Source organism: Protopterus annectens, chromosome 5.part0 (genome assembly GCF_019279795.1).
Source record: "Protopterus annectens isolate FY-2018-M chromosome 5.part0, PAN1.0, whole genome shotgun sequence".
Taxonomy (NCBI): Eukaryota; Metazoa; Chordata; order Ceratodontiformes; family Protopteridae; genus Protopterus; species Protopterus annectens.
The window spans coordinates 458,667,864-458,693,635 of NC_056735.1; the positions used below are offsets into that span (position 1 = coordinate 458,667,864).

Here is a 25,772-nt window from a genome sequence, read left to right on the forward strand (position 1 = left end):
GGGAGAGGGGGGTGAAGTTTGCACTGAACCTGTCTGCCAGTATGTTGGCAATGTCTGTGGGTTCAGTGATTTTTGTATCATTTTGGACTAATTCTGAGCATATCTGGGAGTTTCCACCCAGGTTCCTAACATAGCTGAAAAAGGCCTTATGATTGTCCTTTGAATCCATGGCAATTTTATCTCAAAATTGGCCTTAGTTGATTTTATGAGTGCTCGTATTTTTTTACTAATAATGATCAGGGGTGACTTTCCTTTTATGGATTTTGTTCTATCATGTAATAGCTTTCTCCTCTTATTGTAAAGTTTGTTAATGGCAGGGGTCCACCAGACTGGACGTTTGCCCTTTGAGGAAAGAGTCTTGGTTTTATTTGGGATTGCCTGATCCATGCAGTCCTGGAGGTGTTCATAGAAGGCATTTGTAAGGGCTTCCGCAACTTGGGTTGTGGTTTCCACTGGTTCAGGGGCCTTGAAGGATACCACACCAGTCTTGAGTAGTGTGAAGTTTGCTTTTGAGAAGTTCTTCACTGTGGTCATTTTTGTTTGGGGTGGAGGCGGGATGTGGATTTCCAGTGAGATTAGTTTACGATCAGATCTCACCAATGAGGGATATACTTCCGGTGTGGAGCATTTTGTCCCCAAGTTTGTGATAATGAGATCTAGTATATTTTCTCCTCTCGTGGGAACAGTGACTAGCTGTTCCATGGCATTTGAATTTATGAACTCCAGGAACCGTTGGGCTAGAAAGTTAGGGCTTGAGTAATGTTCCCAGTCTATATTCGGGTAGTTGAAGTCACCCAATATGATGGTGTTTGGAGATACATTTATACCCTCCAGTGTCTTCAGGAAGGCTGTGTGGGGTTTCTGAGTTTGAGAGGGTGGCCTGTAGCATGCTACAATTTGTAGAGCAGTTTTGCCTATGGTTAGTTGCACCTGGATGTTTTCCGAAGCTTCGTGCGTTGCCACCAACCTGGAGGTGTGGGTATCCTTTATGAATATGAATACACCCCCTCCTTTTGTGGTGTGGTCCGGGTTTTGGGGCCGGAATGATATGAGGTAAAACCTGATAGTGCCGGGTGCTCTCAGGAGCCTTGAACCAGGTTTCAGTTACAGCACAGACATCGATGTTCTCCATACTGAGAAGGGCCTCGAGTGCGTGCATTTTGAGATTTAGACTTCTGGCATTGAGCAGCATTACCCTCAGTTTCTTCCCATTTTTGTTTTCTAGGGTGGTAGGTTTAGAATTTGAGCCTTGCCTAAAAAAGGCACTATGGGGGTGGAAAGAGCCTTAGCCAATATCCGGAATCCCAGGGGTGACAGGTGCAAGCCGTCCCTTGCGAAGCAGCGTGGCTTGTCAAGCATGTCATCCCAGGCAGACAGACACTGGATTCCCTTTGAATGACACCAGACATTAAGCCAATTGTTAAAGCTGATCATCTTGTCTCTATATTGTGGCATCATTCTTGGTGAAGGAAGGATACTGCTCAGGGTCAGGGTCATACCTGCCTGGGCTACATAATCAGAGAGCTCCTCTATGTCTCTTTTCATGTAGTCCAGGGAGGTACGTCTCAGGTCGTTCACACCAGCATGGACAATGACTGTGTCATATTTGTACCTGCCGTGGAGTGACCCGAGTGCTTGTGTTATGTGGCGGATTCTAGCGCCCGATAGGCAGCTTACTGTGACCCTCTCCTTGTTCAGCCTGGTGAGTGGGGCGTCAGTGTGTCTGACTATGGAGTCACCTATGACAAGTATGTTTGGTGTTGTATTTGGCCTTAAGGGCTGTGACTGCTTTGCACACTGATTTTGTGGTTTATGTGTTGCTTGTGGGGTGTCTTGAGGTAGCAGTTGTTTGGGTGTCTGCTTTGGAGGCCTCTGCTGTTTAGGTAAATTTTTACTCAGAGCCTCCGAGTATGTCTTTGTGTGTTTATGTGTTTGATTCAGTGGTGTGGTAGCATTATGTGTGGCTGGTTTTGTGGTGTGTGTAGTTTCCTTCTCCTCCTGTCTGGTCTTGCCAGTCCTGAGTTGAGAGAGCTCAGCCTCCAGTTTGGCTAAATAGCTGCATCTCTCGCAAGTATTTGTGTTATGTGGGAGGAGGAGAGGGTTGTCTGTGTACATGAGGCAATTGTAACATTGCCTCAATATTCCCAGATTCACCAACTGGGCAGGAGAGGACGCCAGCATCTGGCCCTTCGACATGCTAGAAAAATTAAGAAGTTAGGTATGAGACTGAATAAGAGGACTTAGTAAGGAAGTGGGTACTCCTGGGGGGGTTTCGCAAGTGAGGGACTTTGTATAATATAGAAGTGACAAGTGCTGAGCTTTTTTTTTGAGGGAAAAAAAAAACTTTTAGGAACAAGTGCTGCACTTTTTAGTCAAGGGATATACTGTTTAGGTTCCTAGTAGAGCAGTTCTAAGGGAAAAAAATGAAGAACAGACTTTATGGAGCCAGAAAAAGTTCAACCCCGTCAAACCGGTGCTGCCCGATGCTGCTCCAATGGCAACTCCGCTCTAAATCGCGCCAAAGCGTGCTTTATAGCAGGGGGCTGGAAAAGGCAGGAAATGACCCAAAATGGCCACTGAACTACAAGTTACTGTCTTAAACCACTCCTCTGAGGACAAACAGGCAGCTCAGTACTCCCCACTCCCACTGGTGAGTAAAGAAACTTCCCCCTGACCAAACAAAGAAAATGGAGAAGTACAGGAACCAAGACAAAGCCCAGGGATCAGCAAATTCTGATCACTGGAACAAACTAGCCAGGAAAGTTAGGAGAACAAGAAAATTTTTTTGTTTTTTTCAAGTTTTTTTTCACAGACAGAACAGAAAACACAATAAATGCTTTGCTTTTCGATTAAATGCTATCAAAAGCTAGTACACTTGAGTGTGTTAGCCTGTAGTTTAACTTTTAAGCAAACTTAAACTAAGAAGTGCAACCAACAATTAAAGCTTATAAAAACAGGAAAAACAGGTAATACCACTATAAAATAGACAGAAACAGTCGTCGAATAACACAAATGGTCGAAAAATGCAAGAAAAAATACTTAAAGTCTGGAAAGTTGCTTTTTTCCTTTCTCTGCTGCTCTAGGAACTCTTCTGGATACCACGAGGAGCTGTGCTGAGTTCTCTACAGCCAGAAAAGCCTGCCAAAGCGTGCTTTATAGCAGGGGGCTGGAAAAGGCAGGAAATTACCCAAAATGGCCACTGAACTACAAGTTACTGTCTTAAACCACTCCTCTGAGGACAAACAGGCAGCTCAGTACTCCCCACTCCCACTGGTGAGTAAAGAAACTTCCCCCTGACCAAACAAAGAAAATGGAGAAGTACAGGAACCAAGATAAAGCCCAGGGATCAGCAAAATCTGATCACTGAAACAAACTAGCCAGGAAAGTTAGGAGAACACGAATATTTTTTTTTTATTGTTTCTTGGTAGAGCATGGGGTTAGATGTAACTACATTACTCCTACGTCCCTACACTGGACAGACAAAACATTAAGTAAAGAACATTTCAGGGGAATGAAAATGATCATCATGTGAGTAGTGTGGTGTTGCAAGGGAAAGAAATACATTGGAAAAATGTTAATACTCTAAGTATTTGGTTCTTTGGAACAGTACAGACGCATAGAGGAGGTAATAAATGTGAACCTTTAAATACTCTGGAAACCAGATTAATTTTGGAATTTAATACACCTTACTCTTGTTGGCTTAAATAATGATACTAACTGGGTGAGTTTACTGTAGGTACAGGCTATGTTGCAGTTTATTTGATTTTTTCCCTAAAAGTTTCTATTAACTTTTGACATCTCTATTTCTTAATTAATTTATTGATTAATCATCTTAATTGATGTTGAATCATAATATATCCAGCTGCTTGTGAGCATTGGAAAATATCTGCCTCCCCATGAAAGCATCTGCTGAAGTGCTAAGGAGAATAAAAACATTGTTACTTATCCATTCTGTTTGCATTCTGAGGTGATTTTTTTTTTAATTTACTTTTGTGCTGTATTTCATAATGGCTTCAGTTTACATGCATACCATATAATGTCAGCTTGTTCCTTAATGTACCCTACTGTTAGAAGACATAGTAGTCTAAAACTGTTATATTCTTGGAAGTAGTTAGCAAACTCAACTTCTTTTATTGTAATTTTGTTGTCTAACATTCACTGCTTGCACAGACTCACGAACATGGCATTATTCCATTCCATTTCTATATTAATACAAATATAACTTTCTGCAAACACAATTGAGTAATTAAAGCCTGGTACATCCAAATTGTGCATGCATTGTCAGTTGTATCAGCTTCTGCACATCGTCCGCCATAAGTACCGTTCTTGACATGCAGCTATTAATATGCAAATTACAGCTATTAATATGCAAATATTGCTAATATTCCTAAGTGCATGAAAACATAAAGCAGTATTGCTTAAGATATGTGCATGCTGCCCCCCCCCCCTCCTTTTTTGAGTCTTTTATTACCATCCTGTGCATGCATGGGTACATACTTATGCTACTGTATCCAAGTTCATTATTAATTTATTAAAACAAATATTTTTCACAACGATTTGTGAAAGTGTCAGACACTGTGTCCAGATCCAGACCAAATGCATTGTCAAGCTGCAAATGAAATTGTAATTGCGACATGATTTGATAAACTGCTTGTACTCTGCAACTATGAAAAATGTTTATAACATTTTTCACATATATACAATGCAGTCATATGTTCAGAATGCCTTGTGACTGTGACAACTGTCATTTAACAAATAAATAAAATAATGTATGACCATCCATCTCTCCTGTATATTTAACCTTAACTGATAATTTTGCTCTAGTTTTGCAAATTTGTCTTTTGCAGTATGTGAGTTTTTTTCTGTATGTCCTTTAAGCACATGCACTGTAGCAGTCACTCAGCACTAATAAACACTTGCTGCTTTTACTCTGATACGATAAAGCCTAAGTTAATCTTTCTGTCTAAACCAACAACTGCAGTTGCAGATTTTAATGTGGTTATTTAAGGGACAATAAGAATGCAACTTCAGCAGCAATACTTATTGAAATTAGGACAGTTAGGTACAGCTATCAGTCAGTTAAGTTAAACGACTGGTTTGACTTGCAGTATGCAACTTGAAAATGGGTCTATATTATATATTCGGAAAGGCTTTCCATCGAACGTCTTTTCATCGACCCTTAAATACCAAAATGCCATTACAGCGAACGGGCACATCAGCGATTTTTTTCACTGGGAAAAAAATCGCTTGCACCATGAAAAACACCACATCACTTCAAATATTACAAAGTGGGGCTTCACCCCCCCCCACCCCCCAATGTGGGGGGCTGTGCCTCCCACCCCCTAACTAAATATACCAACTCCGAGATCGCACTACAGTGGGGAAAAGGGCAAACTCACTAGGATGGACATCACATCACGGATGTGGCCATTCGCTGAAATGGCACTTCGCTATTTACGGGTCGATGAAAAGGCATTCAATGGAAAGCCTTTTCGACAACATAATATAGACCCTTTGAAAATATAAGCTGGAAACTTAATCAAAGAAATCAAATTTGCTAAAAGTCTGCATGCGTGACAAATAGTAATCAATAATACTGTGTTCAAGCTTATTTTGAGAATCCTAAGCACACTGAACATTCAAAAATGACCAATAATATTAAACTGATGACTCAACTAAGTATAATCATAAATGTCATTTTTCAATATCAACTGTACCTAGAGTCATATTCACTAATGTTTCCTATACTGCAGGTGAATTTAAACATAGCACTTAATTCTTTTAAAACATGCTAGAAATAAACTGGCTTTGTTCTTTACCTGAAACCAATAATTGGACACTCCTTACAGATATTGCACTTGGCTTGATGTTTGGCAGTTTCAGCAGCAGCAACTCTGTGCAACACTGGCAGCCATACCATGGACTGGGGTTCCAGCCTCATCCAGTCCAAGAAAAGTGCTGCCTCAATCTCTGGTTTGTTATTAGCCTGACAAAAAGAAAAAAATGGTGATTTTCCCAATCTTAAAATATATGAACACATTGCGTAACAAATCTAGAATGTCTAAAACATTATTCAGTATCTACTGTTCTGCCTGAGAAAGTGCACACTTATGCTAAAAACAATGCAGGTTCATTCTTCCACTCAACACTGTTTTGTAAGCACATCTGTTGTGCTTTCTCCAGTTTTAATATCTCAGACTCTTTACCAATGTCCATGCATGATGATCACAATGTAAAATACTACATCAGTGATTCATTTCTGTGCATCCCCATAATGCATGCATGCTGCTGCTACTAAGAGATAATTTCCTCTCACATTCCAAAGACATGTGGTAGGTGGATTGGACACGCTAAATTGGCCATAGGTGTGAGTGTGTGTACGAGTGTGTGGTGTGGAAGAACTACCATGGCAGGGCTAGCCACCCAGCATTGTAAACCTTGGCTCTAGTTGATTGTCACTGTTGAAATAACACAATGACCCCATGTGCAAAAATGTGAAAAAGGGTTTGTGAATGGATACAGCTCCACATCTACAATGTGATTTTTTTTTTCAAATTCATCTTTATTAAGAAAGGCAAACACTATAAAACTCTTCTCAAAACATAAAACAAAAGGTTGGTGAAAACACTCAACTTGCAGAACAGTAGTAACTAACAACAACAAGAAATGTGTTAAAAATGGGCTCACCTATAACAAATTTCAAACTTTGAAAACCTGTGTATTATTATATTAACATATACTCTTCAGATTAGATTTCATAGATTAGTTAAACTAATTAAGGAGGAATATCTGGGTCTGCATGAATACAACTGCCACAAGTCAGATCTCCCCTACCCTAGTTACTGGCTATGTTTGTATGTCCAGTATCCCTTACATAATATTTTTAAATGATGCTCAAAGAATTAAAGAACAGATGCAATGTTTTCAGTAGACTGATTTGATACTCAGTACTGGAGGAGGTGGGCTGCTGAAGCGGCATCAACAGTGCATTTGATAGCAGTTACCTAGAGTTCACTTTATCAGTACTAATGAGGTGCTAAATAGGTGTGAGGTTTTACACCCCCCCATGCCTAGATTCATATTTCTATGGAAAAGAAGAAAGGGGAGGCTAGGTGTGTCCATTCTGATGGCATTTAGTAAGTAGGATGAAAAGATGGCATCCCAAAGTAGGAAGTACCTCCATTTATCCTTGATCTCCAGATGCTATTTATCTTTTAAATAGTCAAACAAGGCCATGATTGGTGTATCTTGTACCTTTTGTACCAGTTGGCTCAAAGTATGAAGCCCCTTAATGATCCACCAATCAGTAGTGTGTGGTGACACCATATTGGAGCATCCGGTAGTCCTACTTTAAAGTTGCCCATATTTCTCAAAAGCTGTTGCAGTGCTTGACTGGAAGCCACCATATAACACAGGATCTCAGATGCTTGGGAAGTCTAGTTTGGAAGCCAAAAATACTGTGCGAGGAAAGAGTTTCTAGAAGCTCAGCTTCCACCTTAGCCCATAAGGGAAGGTTGTTAACATCTATAGCAACTAATGATTGTAAAGTACATGTTGAGTGCAATTTTTTAAACATCAGATAAACCAACTCCCCACTCTGACCATTTGTCATTTCAGATGACACACAGCATTAACTTAGACATTTCTATAGCCATAGGTTGGACAGGGAACCCATCAGGTATCACATGACACAGTACAACATGGGTGCAATATAATTCTGATGTGACTTGCATTACAAAGTGTGATCGCAAAACAATATTAGAAAAGGATTCAAAAAGTACTAAAATAAGTTTAAAAAATTAAATTCTGCAGGACAGCTTTGCACCCCTTCAGCCCCTCAACACTGCTACTTCTTCCTTAACTTTGAGATAATTTCATTTCAGTGAAAGAAAAAATCACCAATAAACCACAATCTTGACACTTTATATGTAAAACCCTGAAACAGACATTAGTAATTGCACAACGGTGTCAATCATTAGTGCATTGAATTTAAGCCTGGATATCTACTAGTAAACTTTACCTGAGCTATGCAGTTCGTCAATGTGCAAAGTCTGGTGGAACAGAATTCTGAAATCTGGCTTTAATACTGATGGGTAAGTACAAATTTCCACCAAAAACCAAAGTCACCCAAAGCACTCAAAGATGCAGTAGGGAAGAATTTGACTCCATGAAGTAAAGTAGGCAACTCAATTTATTTAATGCTTCAAGAATACCGTGTTTTCATTCAAATACATACAGGACTTCATCAGAAAAACATTTTCAGAAGGTGAATTGCCTCCATATATACTCCTCTCCTAAACAGTTTAATGACATAATTCATCTATTAAAATTTATTAAATAATTAAACAACCTAAGTTGAATAATACATTTAAAATCTAAGTAAAACACAAATGTATTAACAAAAACGTGTATGTATATACAATATATGTTCACCCCATACATGCAAGCCATCAAATACTTTAACACTAGAAAACATTTTAAAACATAAAAATATGAAAATGGTTAAAATAGTAAAAAGAGTATTCAAAACCAAACAAGGCTGCCACCTCCTGGTTGCATGCATGTAACAGCTTTCTTTGAAACTTTTCTAGAAAACTTTATAAGGTTTGTTAAAGCTTAGCAGATCTAAGTTTGAGAACAGGAACTAAGGAAACATGGTCATTAAGTCATGGGAGCCTATTGGCTTCCAACTTCAACTGCCAAAAAAGCTCCCTGAACGTTATAGCTGTCTCCCAAGGACCTCCTCAAGGGTCCAGTTCAACTGTGAAAAGTTACAATACGAATATTAATGTTTTATATGATCTTATGTTAAGATACAAAATTTTAAATATGGATAACTGTTATTTAAAAGAATGCAATGGGAGGGGGATTGTACCAAAGGGATTACGAATTTACAAATATCCCAACAATGTGAAGGAGGGCAGTGAATTCCATAAAAAGATTCTTAAGATTTTTAATCAAAGTGGGTTGGATATCATGCGAGCTTTCATTAAAAATAATGAAAGGGAGATGGACACACTTTATAAGGACATAGATAAAACCAACAATGCTATTGTAACGGACCTTATGTTTACTGTTGAAGAGGAAAAATTAAGATACTTAAATATGAAAGAAAAAATTGAAGAAAAATGTAAACATATATACAACAGAAATGTAAGAAATTAGACAGGGACATAGTTAAATATAGGGAACAACGTTGCTACCCCAAACCTAACACCAACACCAGGAGACAATACTGGAATATGATAGACCACATTGGGGCCAAGGAACATTGGGAGGAGGTTGGAAATACGGAATGGAATTCAGGGGGTGATTACACAAATTTTCATAGTGTGGATGGACAGGGGAGCTATGACCTGAACGACCCTTTAGAATTTCCTACGTTGAGGAGGTCGGAGAGGATCAAACAGCAGACACCAGTAAATTATTATTACAACAGTGAGGTTACCTGAACGGGAGGAGATATTAAGTTTGGATAGTTACAACAATGGGGAATTACAGGGTATGTCAGGCGATGACAACATCATGGTAGAGGGTTATAGACATATGTATCAAAACTTCAGCATTTTCATCTACAGCTGTTTAGATATAGACCACATATATTTTAGCCTGTTCAGTAAAGGATTAAAATTTGTACCAAGTACTACAAGTCATATTACTAATGTTTTAATTGACTTAAAACTTTTTTTGAGAAAGAAGACTCTTGAGCTTGTAATACACAATAATGGTCCTAGTACAAATTTGGTTAAGAAGAACAGTGCCTTCAACCCACCCCTCCACCCCCAGCTCAAGAATGTTAAGACACAGGTTGAAATGGAGCTTAGACAGAGCCTAAGCAACTCGAGTAGACATTACAACCTGAGTAAAGAGGAATATGCCCTTCTAGATTCTTTAAGGAAGAATTGATACGTTAGGGTTACGAAGCCCGACAAGGGGGCTGGGGTTGTCATTATGGACTGTATTATGTATTCAGGAAAAATGTTAGACATGTTAAACAATACGGACAGATACTCCAGAGTCTCCCATAATGAAATCAATGTAGCCCATACGAAGAAAAACTTCATGTTAAGAGAAATGGTGGATGAGGATTTGATCAGCCAAGACATATACCAATATTTAATTATGGATAAACCCAAAATATCATCAATTTTTGGAATACCTAAGGTCCATAAGGATGTAGACAAGCCACCACTTAGACCGATTGTGGCAGCTATGGGTTCTAAAACCTATCCTCTAGCCTAATGTTTGGATTTGAGGTTGAAAAAGGTATGGACTGAGAAGGTGGGCATCCTTAAGGACTCATGGGATTTCCAGAGGAGCATTAACAACAATTTATATCAGGATGGTTTAATTTTTGTCACCCATGACATTCAAGATTTGTTTAATGTTATACCCCATAAATTAGGACTCAAATGGTTTCAGGACATGCTTAGAGCAAAAGGTAGTTTTGACAATGATACCATATTAGTTTTAACAGAGTTAGTGGATATAGTACTTAGACACAACTTCCTCTACTTTGAAGGAGAGTTTTTTAGGCAGTCTAGTGGGGTAGCCATGGGGGGCAGTTGTGCCCCCATGTATGCCAACTTAGTCTTGTCTACATGGGAAGAAAAATTCATATTTCATTCAGAATATTCCCAATACTGGAGCTATTATCGACGTTATCTAGATGATATTTGTATTCTCTGGACTGAACCTGAGTTGATGCTTATGGAATTCATAGAATATATAAATGGTACTACAGAACCCCATGTCATTTCTAATGAGAAACTACAGAACTTGAATGTTCTGATAAAAAAGGTACCTGAAGACAAAAAATTTAAGTCCAATGTGTATAGAAAAACTACATTCTCAAACTCCTATTTATTATTCACTAGTGCTCACCCTTTTAATCAAAAGAAAGGAATTTTAAAAAGGCAATTTATTAGGAGTAGTAGAATGAGTTCGTTGGATGGTGACTCCAATATAGAAAGTAAGAAATTGAAAGATATGTTCTTGGAAAGGAAGTACACATTGAATTTAATAGATGAAGTTAAGGGTGAAATTAAAAAAGAAAGGCGAGGTAGATTCGGCCCTATTTTAGGTGTTTTAGAGCAAACACCAATTCAGGAGGAGGAAAATGTGCCTTTAGAAACTAATTGGAGTAGTAATTTTGTTTTGAATTTCAGCAGTAATGCTCATCTTATTAAGGATATTGTTCATAGGTTGGTACTAGGCTATCGGCCCTAGGGCCTATGCAAGCCTAGCCATAACAATTCCCTGGATATTTCTTCCCACAATATTTACTTCTCTGGACCCCTGTCTAGCAGGGCGAATGACATGATCGCCGAGGTGAATTTCCTATATCCCATCCAATCATCAAGGTTCCTTTTGAAGAGGGCCAATGAGGCGCTCTGCTTGACATGTATGGGCAGTCTATTCCAGAGTATGGGGAGTCTCTGGGTCAGGAACCTATCCCTCCAGCATGTTTTGTTCATTGTGATGACAAGGTTTATATCCCTGGAGCATGTGGCTCTGAGGGATTGGGATTTCTTTAAGTGGAGCATGTCCAACAGCTCAGGGTTTGACATGGCCTTGTATGTTAAGCAGAGATTGCCTCTAAGTACACGATATGCCACAGAGTATAGCTGGAGTTTTTTTAGACGGTCAGCATATGGCATCTGCTTTAGGCCTGTAATTCTTTTAATGAGGTATTTCTGTGGCCGTTCCAGCTGTTGCAGATGTCTTGTGAGGTACATACCAAATGGGGCATTATACTCTATAATAGGTCTAATGAGGGATGACTACAGTGGGAAAATAACCTACTTTTTTCTGGATGAAAAGCCCTTAGTGATGAGGTGTGCCACATAGAAGGATTTCCTGACTGTTGTGGTGATGTGGTTATCAAAGGTGAGACCACTGTCCACCTGTGTCCCTGAGTCTCTCATCACACTTTTGATGTTTAGTGTCCTGCCACCTATGTAGTAATTCATGGGTACATGTTTTTTCCAAAGGGGATAACTATACATTTCTTGGCATTAAGCTTGAGCCCATGGCTCTGGCACCAGTCATCTGTTTCTGTAAGGCCCTTTTGTAGAATATCCACATCATTTAGGGATTCAATAATGGCTCCCAGTTTACAGTCATCTGCAAACTTTGTTAGCCAGAGTCCCTTAGTGTTGGCCTGTACTTCAGAGAAGTAGATGCCAAACAAGAGTGGTCCCAGGACTGAACCCTGAGATACTCCACATGTCACTTGTCTGGAGCTGGATTTGGAGTCGGCTACTTTTACAGTCTGGGTTCTGTCAGTAAGCCAGTTGGCAACCCATGAAGTGACGTAGGGATTTATGCCCAGCTTAGTAAGTTTATCTATGATTCCAGAGTGGGGGATGGTGTTGAAGGCCTTGGTGAGGTCCAGATAGACTGTGTGGACCGCCTTACCCTCATCCACAGCAATGGTGACTGATTCAAAGAAGTCAAACAGATTCAGGAGACAAGATCAGCCCTTCACAAACCCAAACTGGGTGGGGTCCAGTGTTTGAAGGTTGCCAATGTCTTTGTTTAAAAGTTCCATGATAATGCGTTCAATGCCCTTGCAGATCAGGCTTGTCAGACTGATGGGACGGTAGTTCCTGGGATCCAAGGAGGATCTTCCCTTGTGGAGCGAGATAACTGTAGCTGTGCGCCACTCAGTGGGCACAAAGCCTGAGGTGAGGCTATGATTAAACATGACACTTAGATGAGGTGCCAGTTCATTTTGTAGTTCATGTAGTACACAGCCTGGGATGTCATCTAGTCCCATGGATGCTGTATTCTTAGCTTTGGAGAGTGCGGTTTCTACCTGTGTGGCCATGATTATTGGAATTTGGCAATCCTTTGGTATTGAGATGGGCCCTTCAAGGGGTGAGGGGGGGTGAATTTGGCACTAAATCGATCTGCCAGGATATTGGCAATATCCTTGGGGATCAGTATATTTAATGCCATTCTGTTGTAGCTCAGAGCAGATCTGAGCATTGCCATTTAGATTCTTGACATAACTATAGAATGCCTTGTGGCTGGCTTTGGAATCTTTGGAAAAGTTATTTTCGTAACTAGCTTTTGAGGATTTTATGAGGGATCTCAACTTCTTACTGAGGCTGGTGAGGGAGTTTTTTGCATCCTGGGATTTTCCTCTCTTCTGCAACAGTTTCTTCCTTCTGTTGTATAGTTTGTTTATAGCAGGAGACCGCCAGATTGGCTTCCTTATTTTGGAGAAGAGCATCTTGGTTCTATTTGGGATGGCACAATTCATGCACGAGTGGATGTGCTCGTATAGTGCCTTAGTGTAGGATTCTGCAGTCGAACTTCCAGATCCCGTCTGCGTGGGTGTTGTGAAGTTTGTCACTTCTGACTTCAGTAGCATGAAGTTGGCTTTGGAGAAGTTTTTTAAGGAAGTTTCCTTACTGGGGGGGTGGGGGTGGGATGTGGATGTCAAAGGTGATTTCCTTATGGTCAGACCTGACCAATGAGGGGGTGACAACTGGCGTGGAGCATCAATCTCCCATGTTGGTAATGACCAGGTCTAAGATATTGAAGCCACTGGTGGGACAATGGATTATTTGATCCAGGGCGTTAGAATTTATGAATTCCAAAAACCATTGGGAAAAGGAGTTGGTACCCGAGTAGTTTTCCCAATTAATGGCAGGGTAGTTGAAATCACCCAGTATTAGGGTGTTTGGTTGTATCTTAATATTTTCCAGTATGTTTAGAAAGGTGTAGTGAGAATCTTGGGGCATGTTGGGGGATCTGTAGCAAGCTACAATTTGGATTCCAGTCTTACCTAGTGTTAGTTGCACCTGGAGAATTTCAGATGCATTGTGTTGGGCAACTAGCCTGGATGTGTGAATATCCTTGGTGAATATGGACACTCCTCCACCTTTAGTGGTTCGGTCTTGGTTTTGTGGCCGAAAAGTGTGGTAAGAATTGTAGCCTGGTATTGCAGGGGTGCTCACTGGAGCCTTGAACCAGGTCTCAGTTACTGCACAGATATCGATGTTCTCCATTTTTAGGAGTGCCTCGAGAGAGTGCATTTTGAGCTTTAGACTTCTAGCACTGAGTAGCATTACCTTCAGATTTTGCATGCTTGTATTTGTTATGGTGGTGGTTTTATCCTTTGAACCTTGCCTAAAAAAGGCACTATAGGGATGGCAAGAGCTTTAGCCAGTAACCTGAATCCCAGGGGTGACAGGTGCAGACCATCTCTGGCAAAGCATTGTGGTTTGTCGATCATGTGTTCCCAGGCAGACAAATACTGGATCCCCTTTGAATGACACCAGAAGCTTAGCCAATTGTTGAAGTCAGTCATTTTGTCCTTATACTGTGGTAGCATTCTGGGTGAAGGCATGATGCTACTCAGGGCTAGGGTCATACCTGCCTGAGTCACATGATCCAAGAACTCTTCCATGTCTATTTTCATGTAGTCCAGGGAGGTACATCTCGAGTCATTCACTCCAGCATGGACAATGACAGAGTTGTATTTGTACTTGTTGTGGAGTGACTTGAGTCCATGCGTTATGTGGCAGATCCTGGCACCCAACAGGCAGCTGACTGTAATTTTCTCCTTGTTCAGCCTGTGAGTGGGACATCAGTGTGCCTGACTATAGAGTCACCTATGACTAAAGTGTTGGGTGCATTGTCTTGCCTTAAGGGCTGTTGTTGGGTGGCACACTGGTGTTGTGAGCTATGTGTCACTTTGGTTGTGACTGGTGTTTGCTTGCGTTTCAGCTTCGGAGGTCCTTGTTGCTTGGGCAGGTTAATGTTAAGGGCCTCCGCATATGTGGGTTTAGTGTTGCTATGTATGGGTGTTGATGGTGTGGGTTTTGAAGGGCTATGAGTTGCTTGAGGTATAATGCAGGTGTTAACCTTCTCCTCTTGACTGTCTAGCACAATCTTGTCAGGAGAAAGCTTTGCTTCCAGTTTGGCTATGTAAGTGCATCTCTTGCAGGTTACAGTGTTGGGTGGTAGGAGGAGAGGATTGTCTGTGTACATGAGGCAGTTGCCGCATTGCCCCAGTATGCCCAGATTCACCAGGTGGACAGGAGAAATCACCGGAAGCTGACCCTTGGACATGCCTGTTTAGGTGCTTTTTTGTAAAGTTAAAGAGCTGTTTTCCCTTACCTTTGCAAGGTACTTTGCAATTATAGGCTGTTTAGTGCCTATGATTAATTTCTCCTTACTGACAAGGAGAGCTGAGGGTTTGAATCACTTTCAGGCTTCCTAGTGCTTTCTTGTAAAGTTTAAGAGCTGTTTTCCCTTAACTTTGCAAGGTACTTTGCAATTATAGGCTGTTTAGTGCCTATGATTAATCTCTCCTTATTGACAAGGAGAGCTGCAAGAACTGGGGAAGATTTGGTAACTATTCAGATTTGGATCAACTATGTAAAGATCCCCTAAAATTTACTTATAGGAAGGGTAGGAACATTAAGGAAATGCTAGAAAGCCGTAAAGTTAAACAGTGTAGACAAAAGAAAGGAACTTATTGGGTGTGTACACAATGTTCACAAGTTTTGCAGGGAGAATGTGTGCATTTAGAAGAGAGGAACATAAAGTTGGTAACAAATGGACACTGTAATTGTGACTCTATTGGAGTAATATATATTGCTATTTTCAAAATATTTGGATCTTTCTATGTAGGAAAGACCATTAGGAAATTTAAGAGGCGTATATATGAACACCTTAACGACATTAAAAACAAGACATTAATAATGCCCTATATAAGCATAGTACAGTTTGTACTGAGGCAGTTTATGTTTTTTTGTCATTGAAAAAGTTGAATTGGCCCCTCAAGGAGGTCCTTGGGAGACAACTATAGAGCTCAGGGAGCTTTTCAGGCAACTGAAGTTGGAAGCCAACAGACTCCCAGGACTTAATGACCATGTTTCCTTAGTTCCTGTTCTCAAACTTAGATCTGCCAAGCTTTAACAAGCCTTACAAAGTTTTCTAGAAAAGTTTCAAAGAAAGCTGTTACATACATGTAACCAGGAGGTGGCAGCCTTGTTTGGTTTTTAATACCCTTTTAACTATTTTAACCATTTTCATATTTTTATGTTTTAAAATGTTATCTAGTGTTAAAGTATTTTGATGGCTTGCACAAAGGGGGGTGAACATATATTGTATATACATACACGTTTTTGTTAATAAATTTGTGTTTTACTTAAATTTTAAATGTATTACTCAACTTAGGTAGTTTAATTATTCAATACATTTTAATAGATTAATTATGTCATTAAACTATTTAGGAGAAGAGTATATATGGAGGCAATTCACTTTCTGAAAATGTTTTTCTGATGAAGTCCAGTATGTATGTGGACAAAAACGCAGTATTCTTGAAGCGTTAAATAAATTTAGTTGCCTACTTTATTTCATGGAGTCAAATTCTTCCCTACTCGATCTTTGAGTGTTTTGGATGACTTTGGTTTTTGGTGGAATTTATAAGGCACTTACCTCCTCGTTTTGGGTATTTTTTGATTTTGGTAAGTGCAAAATTATTACAGATGACCAGGTGTAGGCACTAATGTAGTTCATCAAATTATTCAGCTACAATGAAAACTGAAAAGCCTGTTGCAGACGTGACTACAACAACTGGTTCGCAACTGTGGCTTTTAATACTGCACTGTGAATGTCACTGACACTCAGTATAACTGCAATTCAGCCAGGTCCACTGACACAGAGGTTGTAGCCCTAACTAAATTACAGGCAACAAGATTTCAAATAACAGATCAAGCACCTATGTCAGATGACAGATGCAATACTTAGTAGCCTACAGCCAGCTCTCTTATCTCAGGGGAAGAGGCTGGGGTTATTGTCAGGAGGAGGATTCAATGGTAGAAACCAGCGAGCTAACTTTAGAAACATAACATACTGGCTGAGCTTGCATGAAGACATTGAGTATATTATTTTATTTTACATTTGTTTACCAGGAAAGTCCGACTGGACACGTCCTTTTTCAGCGGAAGTCTGGGGAGTACAGATCAATACAAACTAAGAAACAAAATGTATAGCAAATTTCTCAGTTTACAAGGGCAATATTTAAAATCTGACCCTCATCTTCAACACGCAACAGCAGCCTGAGAAGTGGAATGCACACTGAAAAAAGCCTTTCCAATAATGGATAACAGCCCCATGATTCTTCAATCTCATCACCCACTACTCCAGCAGTAAGGACTGGCAACTGAAAGGCTAATTCATCCATGGAAATAAGAGATCACACCTTGTGATGTTGTGGACACCTACACTAGATAGCAGAGGGGAAGCAAATGATGCCAAATAAGGGACTGATTTACCGATTTGTAAGCCTCTTTATTTATTTAAGTTTGATGACAGTGGAAGTCCACTGGGCCAAAAAGAGCCTGTTTTCAGTGGAGGCCTGGGGAGAAAAGCTCCACAATAATTGCAAGTTACATTTCACCCCCCCCCCCCCACCAAAAGGGCAAATATCTATCCCAGCAGAGTGCTGCCCCCCTGACATCTCAGATGCTCAGGTAAGAGCCGCCCTCTCCAAAGCAAAAAACACAGCATCAATGGGACCAGACGGTGTCCCGGGCTGCGTCCTACATGAACTCCAAGAAGAGCTAAACCCAAACATAAAACTACTGTTCAATCTCAGCCTTACTACAGGATATGTGCCCAAAGAGTGGCGTACAGCAACAGTGGCCCCTCTCCATAAAGGTGGTGCCTCAACGGATCCTGGAAACTATCGCCCCATAAGCCTGACTAGCTTGGTCTGCAAAGCTATGGAAAGGATCATCATGGACTTCATAAATAAAGATATTGGGGACCTACAGACACTGGATCCTACCCAGTTCGGCTTTGTTAAGCGCAGATCCTGCCTCTTAAACCTGGTTGATTTCTTTGAAACAGTCACCAAGGCCATTGACGAGGGGAAGGTGGTCTACACAGCCTACCTGGACCTCGCAAAAGCCTTCGATACAATACCCCACTCGGGCATTATAGATAAGCTCACCAGCTTAAATATAAACCCCTATGTCACTAGATGGATTGCAAACTGGCTCAAGGACAGAACCCACATGGTTAGAATTGCTAGAGCCATGTCAGACTCCAAACCATTTACAAGTGGTGTCCCACAAGGCTCAGTCCTGGGACCTCTCTTGTTCGGTATATATTTCTTGGAGGTACAGGCCAACACAGAAGGACTGTGGCTGACCAAGTTCGCAGATGACTGCAAACTGGGCACCATAATCGACTCTCCAGCTGACACAAGCATCCTCCAAAAGGGCCTCATAGAAACAGACAACTGGTGCCAGAGCCATGGCCTCAAGCTAAATGCCAAAAAGTGTATAGTCATCCCCTTTGACAAAAACAAAGTGCTCACAAATTACCACATAGGTGGTAATCCATTAAGTACAGAAGAAGTAATTAGGGACCTGGGGACCCAAGTTGATAGCAATCTCTCATTTGACAAGCACGTGGCCAAAGTGGTTAGAAAAACATTTTATATAGCCCACCTAATCATGAAGGGATTCACATCTAGATCAGGGGAGGTCATCGTGCCTCTTTACTCATCCCTCATCAGGCCCATAATTGAGTACAATGCCCCTTTTGGGATGTACCTTACCAGACACCTGCAGCAACTGGAAAGACCCCAAAAGTACCTCACCAAGAGGATCAAAAAGCTCAAACAGATGCCATATGCTGCCCGGTTAAAGAAACTCCAGCTCTACTCAGTGGCATACCACCTGTTCAGAGGCGATCTGTGCCTGACGTATAAAGCCATGTCCAACCCGGAATTAATGGACATGCTGCACCTCAGAAAATCCAAATCCCATCGAGCTACGCACTCGAGAGACTTGAACTTCAGCACTGAAATAAATAGGACATGCTGGAGGGACAGATTCATAACCCAGAGGCTCCCATCACTCTGGAATAAAATCCCAGTCCAGGTTAGGCAGAGTCCCTCATTGACTCTCTTCAAGAGGAATCTTGATGAGTGGATGGGAGATCGTAGGTTTACCCCGGGTATCACTTCTGTGTCACTGTTAGACAGAGGCACAGTATACTAACCTTGAAAAAGGGCATAGCAAAATAAATTTAAAATGGGTGGTGAAAGCCAAACACATTCTGGCTAGGCTTATAAATGCCCTAGGGCAGATAGCCTAGTATGAACCTATGAACCTATGCTACAACAGGACATAGTTCATACAGCTAATTAAACATTTACAGATAAGCTCCATGATATTTGCAATTGGCTTGTCACAATGTTACAAAAATGAAAAGACATAATTCAATACAGAAATTTCAACATTTACATAAAGTGAATATTTTTGTCATAAACTCAATTGTAGGTTTAACATTTCAAAATATATAGCTACTAGCCATTAGTAGGTTAGGAAAGTATTATGCATGGAGAGGATAATAGTATAATTGAGATTGGAGAGTACAGTACAATAGATATTAGAGAGAAAATTAGTTTTTAGTAGGGGAAGGACTGTTTTGGGTGGGATGAAGTAATAGTAGAGGTAGATGGATGAGTCAGTGCAAGGTGGAATGAGGGGGGGTTAAGTTGGAGCATGGCATGGGCATTCCCATTTGGAAGAAAGATGAGAGAGTAGCTGAGACTTGAAATTTGTATGGTTAGGTAGGTTGCGTAGGTGTGTGGGGAGACAGTTCCACTGTTTAGCTAAGGAGTGGGACAGCAGTAGATGTCCAGGAGATCATGCAGGTTTGTGGACCTGAAGGAGATTTTGTTTTTTGGATCTGAGTGAGCGGTTGGGAATGTAAGGTTTTAAGGAAGTAGCGCGAGCTGGGCAGTTGGCAGGTTTAAAGATGAGCTCTTAACCAAACTCTCATAGTCATTCTGTATTTACCTGTGATATCACATGAAATAAGAACTCCACAAAGACTACAGCAAGTAAAGATAACTTATGAAAAGGTACACGCTAGAATAAAACAAAACTTGTGATGGTATGAGACTGTAAGCAAGAGGAAGACAGCCTGGGAGTCCATTTCATGAAAAGGCACAGTGAAAAGCACTGTAACTGATCCAAGACAAATGTCTTGATACTAATAAGTTCAAAGACGAGAGGTAGAAGCAGTGATTTTCTGAATGTGCATGACAATCCTGACCTTATAATGTAGTGTGTTGAAGCCTGTACTGATGGTGTATCAAAGACCCCTGAGACACACTGCCCAGTACCTTTGCTAAATACAGCATTCACTGAAGTGCTGTAGCCATAGAGATGTGACACAGAATTCATGTACTGGTGGAAAAGATCTGTCTCCATTCAGTATACATTTATGGGAACTCAGATTAAGAACTGAGCTGTTTCAAAATGATTACATCAAAACATTCTAATTTCAGCATGCAGGTTGCAGTGTCCGATGAGCTGATGTAATCAAATTCTTTTGCTAGATCTGATTCTCAAACAGAAATCAGGTATATCTCCCAAAAGCCACAGCCACTTTATAAAAATATATGTTAATGCAGCAACTGGCTAAGTGCAATGATCAACTATACTCTTTTTCAGGATGCAGAACCACCCCCCCCCAGAACATATGCCATAAATAATGGAAGTTTATTATCTTTGTGCATGTACTTTAGACAGAGCGAGTTTGTAAATTGCTGTTAATGTGCAGTAACTTTTAAAATTTTATTCCACAGCCCCTCTCCCAACTGTCCACTGCTTTTTGACCTTGTTTGCACATTGGTTTCTTCATTCACCCAGAGCTGAATCCCCCAAATGCTCCTCTCAGAACTATCCCAGATGTGATCCTTCACCAGGTGGGTACCCTAACTCTTTGGGAAATCTACATCCTAGTAATCAATGAGTCTGGGCAGTGAGAGATCCAAAGGGAAGTTATGAACAAGGAGCCAGGAGCTATCACTAATGCAGCATTTAGGCAAGATCGATATACTCGGGCATGCAATGATTCAGAAAATTTTGGCAAAAAATGTACTTTACTTAAAGAATATACATGTTGTTCATCATTAACTGTTTTATTTAAATGTATGCACACAAATAAATTATATGCAATATATTTTGGCTAAATGTTCATGTTTTGCTGCAAATTCAGCTTATATTTTTGTTATGATTATTTATGTTCATTGCAAATTTAAATTGTATTCTTTGTTATGACTGTTTTCATTGTCTCTGTCTTTTTTGGCATAGATGATGGCTGAAAAGGGTCTACGGACAAGTTCAATAACCATTTTAACAAATGTAATCAATCAATAAATAATGCAAACACATCTGTCTATCAAGCATTAGACATTGTCAGTCCGACAAGTGGCTTGAATGGACCCTGTCTCCATGATAGGTTGCATAAGAGTTGAAACTACCCATACATTCCATGGGACAGGATAGGTGTCCACTGCCACTTCATTATACAACCCTAATCAAATCTACCCGTCAGAGTCACCTGCAGAACATGGGTGCCCTGCTACTGTGCCAGTGAACCAGTGGGAGCATTTACAACTTTATAACATTTTTTGAGCATGTCTACTGTTGTGGATTCTTACAACAGACATTTAAATGAAAAGGTCTGAGTAAGTACATTTACTTATTTATTTACTTTGTTAAGTGGGTTGGTGAGTTGGTCCACAGACTATTTTCAGCCACCACAAACAATTACATTTATTAGAAATAACACAATAACAAAAAGCATACTAGTACAAATTGTGATGATACGAGGTACTGACAGAACAGCCAGCTGAAATTTTGTAAATAATTATATGTCATTTGTGAATATCAAACTGATTTATTCAAGATGCTTGTGTTACAAATGTATTTGAACTGTACATTATGTGTATACCAAACTGATTTGTACAGATCTTCTTCTTCTTCTTTCGGCTTTTTCCCGGTTAGGGGTCACCACAGCTGATCATCTGTCTGCTCATGATTGGCAGTGGAGTTTTACGGTGTTGAGTTGCCAGCTCTGCGCCTAACCTTCCACAGAAGGCACACACATGCATGCACTCACACCTAGGGCCAATTTAGTGTGTCCAATCCACCTACGTTTGTGTTAAAAAGGTATTTGTAAATTGCTTGTATTTGAAATGTATCCACAGTGTACCCTACTGGAGACAATAGAAATGTATGTGCACTATTGTAATTATTTAAATGTATATGTTTTAACAGAGGAAACTGGCAGACAGGAGGTTAACCTCAGTCCAGCAAACTTTAAAATATATCTGAAATTAAACACTTTACGGGCTAGGCCATAAAGATGCTATCTCACAGGTTTCAAAGCAGCCAGAGACACAAAGTCTGTACTAGGAAGCTTTCTGCATTGTCTTTGGGGTGAACTAATTACTAGTCTGGAAGCATGGAGGTATGAAATTGTTTTATGATTTCTAGCACCTGCCACAGATCTGAGCAAAAGCCCTTGTGTGTGTATTTTTACAGGTAGGTGCTAAATCCTACCAACTTCTAGCAATGGGGGTTTGGAAGAAAACTAGACGTCAGATGACCAGAACTGATGTCATTCTGCAAGCTATCCTTAAAGTAATATTTTACATATTATTTTGAGAAGTCTCTCAGTGAGACAGAGCATTCTGTATTTTGTCTTGGGCCTGACAGCAAGACCATTCACCACATCATCTGCCTTTCTCTATTAAGTAAGTAGGGAATAGTATAATTCTCTTACATTCAGTCAGGAATATTGTGAAGCTTAGTTTACATATTGTTTTTATTTATTTGTCTGAGCCTGTCCTTCAATGTTATTTTAAGCATTTCCTGTGATTTTAAACTTTGATGTCATTGTGAATACATACTTAGTATTTTCCTGTTCTTTTATTATTTATTATTAATATATATTTAAACTTTTCATTGTGGCTCATCTTTGTAGCGATAATTTTAAGTTTTGAGAGTACTTGCATACTTATTTGGTGACACTGTGTGGGCCACTCCTAATAGCCTTGCTCTTAGTCAAACTACCATTTGTATTAATATTAATTTCACTCGGTATACTGGGTACCCTTGGAAGAACCTTAAAGTAGTTGGCAGTGACATTCATAACTACCTTACAGTCTGGGCAGAAGGGGGCATAGCTAGTAAACCTGTGCCAGCCTTTCCCAGCTGTGTGTGTGTGTGTGTGTGTGTGTGTGTGTGTGTGTGTGTGTGTGTGTGTGTGCACGTGTGTGTGTGTGTGTGTGTGTGCACGTGTGTGTGTGTGTGTGTGTGTGTGTGTGTGTGTGTGTGTGTGTGTGTGTGTGTGTCAGCTACTTGGGCAGGGACATGAAGCACTAGTTGGACAGAGAGGATGCTGGAGGTCTTCGCTTAGACACTCAGCTGAGATCTCAACTCTATTGCTGTGCCAGTGGGGAGTCTTATTGAGGATCTGGAGAAAGAAGGAGAAATCATCCCAGGACTGACTGTGTTCCCCGTGTGCTTTTAATGGAAATTGTGCTTGATTGTGCTTGATGCAGAGAGCTGCATATAGAGATACTGTATGTGCACCTGTTATCCCCCCAGTGAATGTTCCCCACAGGTATCACTGGTGAGGATTGAGGATCCTGGTACCACTGGCAAGGACTGAGGCTCCTGAATTACTGGCCCAGGGGTGGAGGGTCATCAAACAAATATACAGAAAAAACATAAATAGTTATCAATGGATATGGAAGTAAATGAGAGAAAAGCAATTAATTATATTCAGAGATCAGCAACAGTAAACAAGAAAACAGCTGGTGAACATTTCCTTAAATGTAAGGAATAACATTCAGCAAATAAGGAAGAGAACTGTGTTAGGTTGTGCTGCACTAATCTTTTGGCAAATAAATGCAAATGCCACACACAAATTTTATCCTGTGAAATTCTGGCAGGTGCATAGTCGATGGAGAAGTTTCACAATGCACATAGGTGGTCCTACAACAGATTTGAGCTGCACAGTCACTACTGCCAGCTACCATGTTCACAATAGTGGAAGTGCTATCACTTTGTTACAGCAGAATGACAAGGTTAATCCAACTAATCAGACTCATTTTTCAGTGAAGATCAATTCAGCAAAGCTCCAGTGATAAGTAAAACACTGTAATAGCTGATCAAAACAATATTTATAGTAATAACTAACACTGACAGTAAACAACATTACATCACTTAACAGTTCTATACCATGATGGCATTAAGAAGGAAGAGAAACACAAACTTTAGATGATAAAAATAACAATGCCAGTTGGCCATGCGACTGAACAAAGAAGAATAAAGCCCTGACTAAGGTCCAGGTGACAAGAGGTCATCTAGTGGTGTGACCACAGAGTCTTGAAGATGGGTATGTTCATCCTGGAGGGGTTCTGGTCAGTTTACTGTCACACAAAAACTGATTACTACCAGAAGACAGAGATGGTGTACAAAGGATGGGGGCCAGGGTAATGGGTGTAGGGTCATCCAGGCCACCTTCCACAGCCCTGAATGGCTGCTTAAAAAACTTGCAAGAACTGATACACAGGAAAAGGCAGTCCCTATGGTGATGTAGGTGCCCATGTCACCACCAAAGGCTTTTCATATAAAATATGCTTTATTACTGGGATGCTGGCAAGAGCACCAAACTCCTGGACATTTGCAAGGATGGTGACCCCTCTGGACAGCTCTTGGCCTTGGGCATTTGAGGAGAACTCCTTATCACTAGGGAATGAAAAGGCAGTAGTTTGATAGAGGTGGCTTGATGGCAGGAAGGGGGGACAAATACAAAAAAACCCTGACAGTGAATACAAAATCCATCCAATTTTACCAAATATTGATAATACTTACTGGTGGACCCATGAAACAACTAATGTTTTACTGTAAACACTCCCAACCTAGCAGCCTACTTTCTCTATTCTTCCTGAAGAACTTAGTTTTTGTCCTCTTTTTTTCAGTCAAGATAAGTAATTCATCATTTACAATACAGATAGGTTGCATATTTCTGCTACATACAAATTGTTTGGACAAGGTTCTTAAAAAAAAACATGTATAAAACTAATTTAAGAAGGCCTAGCCTTTTTCAGTACAGACCCTTAGTGACTGACTATATTCCTTTATGAATTCTACAAACTGACAGCCAGACCATGTGGCATAGAGGGACAAAGCCCTGACTATGCCCAGAGAACCACAGTTTGATTAGCAATTCAGATGCTTGATGCCACAGGTAGAGAGGATGGATATGCCCATCCTGTCTGTGTGTGAGCAGGGAATAGTGTTCACGGTCAACTCATGCCACTGTTGTGCTAACACACCTCTGCAAGAGGCCACGGTATTTCCAATGTGAAATGCCAATGAAACAAGGAAATTGGCATGAACTATTCAAAGCAGGTGAAGAAATACAAATGTTCAGACAAACGGGCAGAGATGGACTGTGCAACGACATAAGTGTTCATGTCACCACCAGAGAAGGGCTTTGGCCATTCACAATAAAATGCCCTCATAGCTAGTAAGCCAACAAAAGCATAAATAAGCCCAGTGTCTGACTGTGTGATGCCTCCCCGACTGCTCTCGACCGAGTGGATCTGACAATTTCCTATTATGGAATGCATGGACATCAACTAAGTGGAAGGCTTAAGGGTCATCAGGCAGGGTGCATTCAATGAAAAAAAAATCTATGAACCGAAAGGATTTCAAAGTCTAGTCTTTTTGGTAAAGAACCATGATTAACATAATCTAGCCAAAGAAGTTACACACATTTCTGTACTGTTCTAAATGAGAGGAATTCAGATAGCTTAATAAATTTCATAAAATTTAAGTAACTTGCATAAATATAAAAAGCTTGCAATGAAATGAACACACACACACACACACACACACACACACACACACACAAACACACCA

At 40.4% G+C, this 25,772-nt stretch overlaps 1 protein-coding gene across 11 annotated transcripts in view; it reads right to left on the reverse strand.

Annotated features, from left to right (window-relative positions):
- Window positions 1-25,772, reverse strand: part of DMD (dystrophin) — a 9,298,038-nt gene that overhangs the window by 193,315 nt on the left and 9,078,951 nt on the right. For all 11 annotated transcript variants that reach the window (XM_044072398.1, XM_044072396.1, XM_044072400.1 and 8 more), the window contains one exon: window positions 5,820-5,986. In XM_044072398.1, the coding sequence (XP_043928333.1) occupies window positions 5,820-5,986 (167 nt within the window). The remainder of the gene's footprint in view (window positions 1-5,819; window positions 5,987-25,772) is intronic.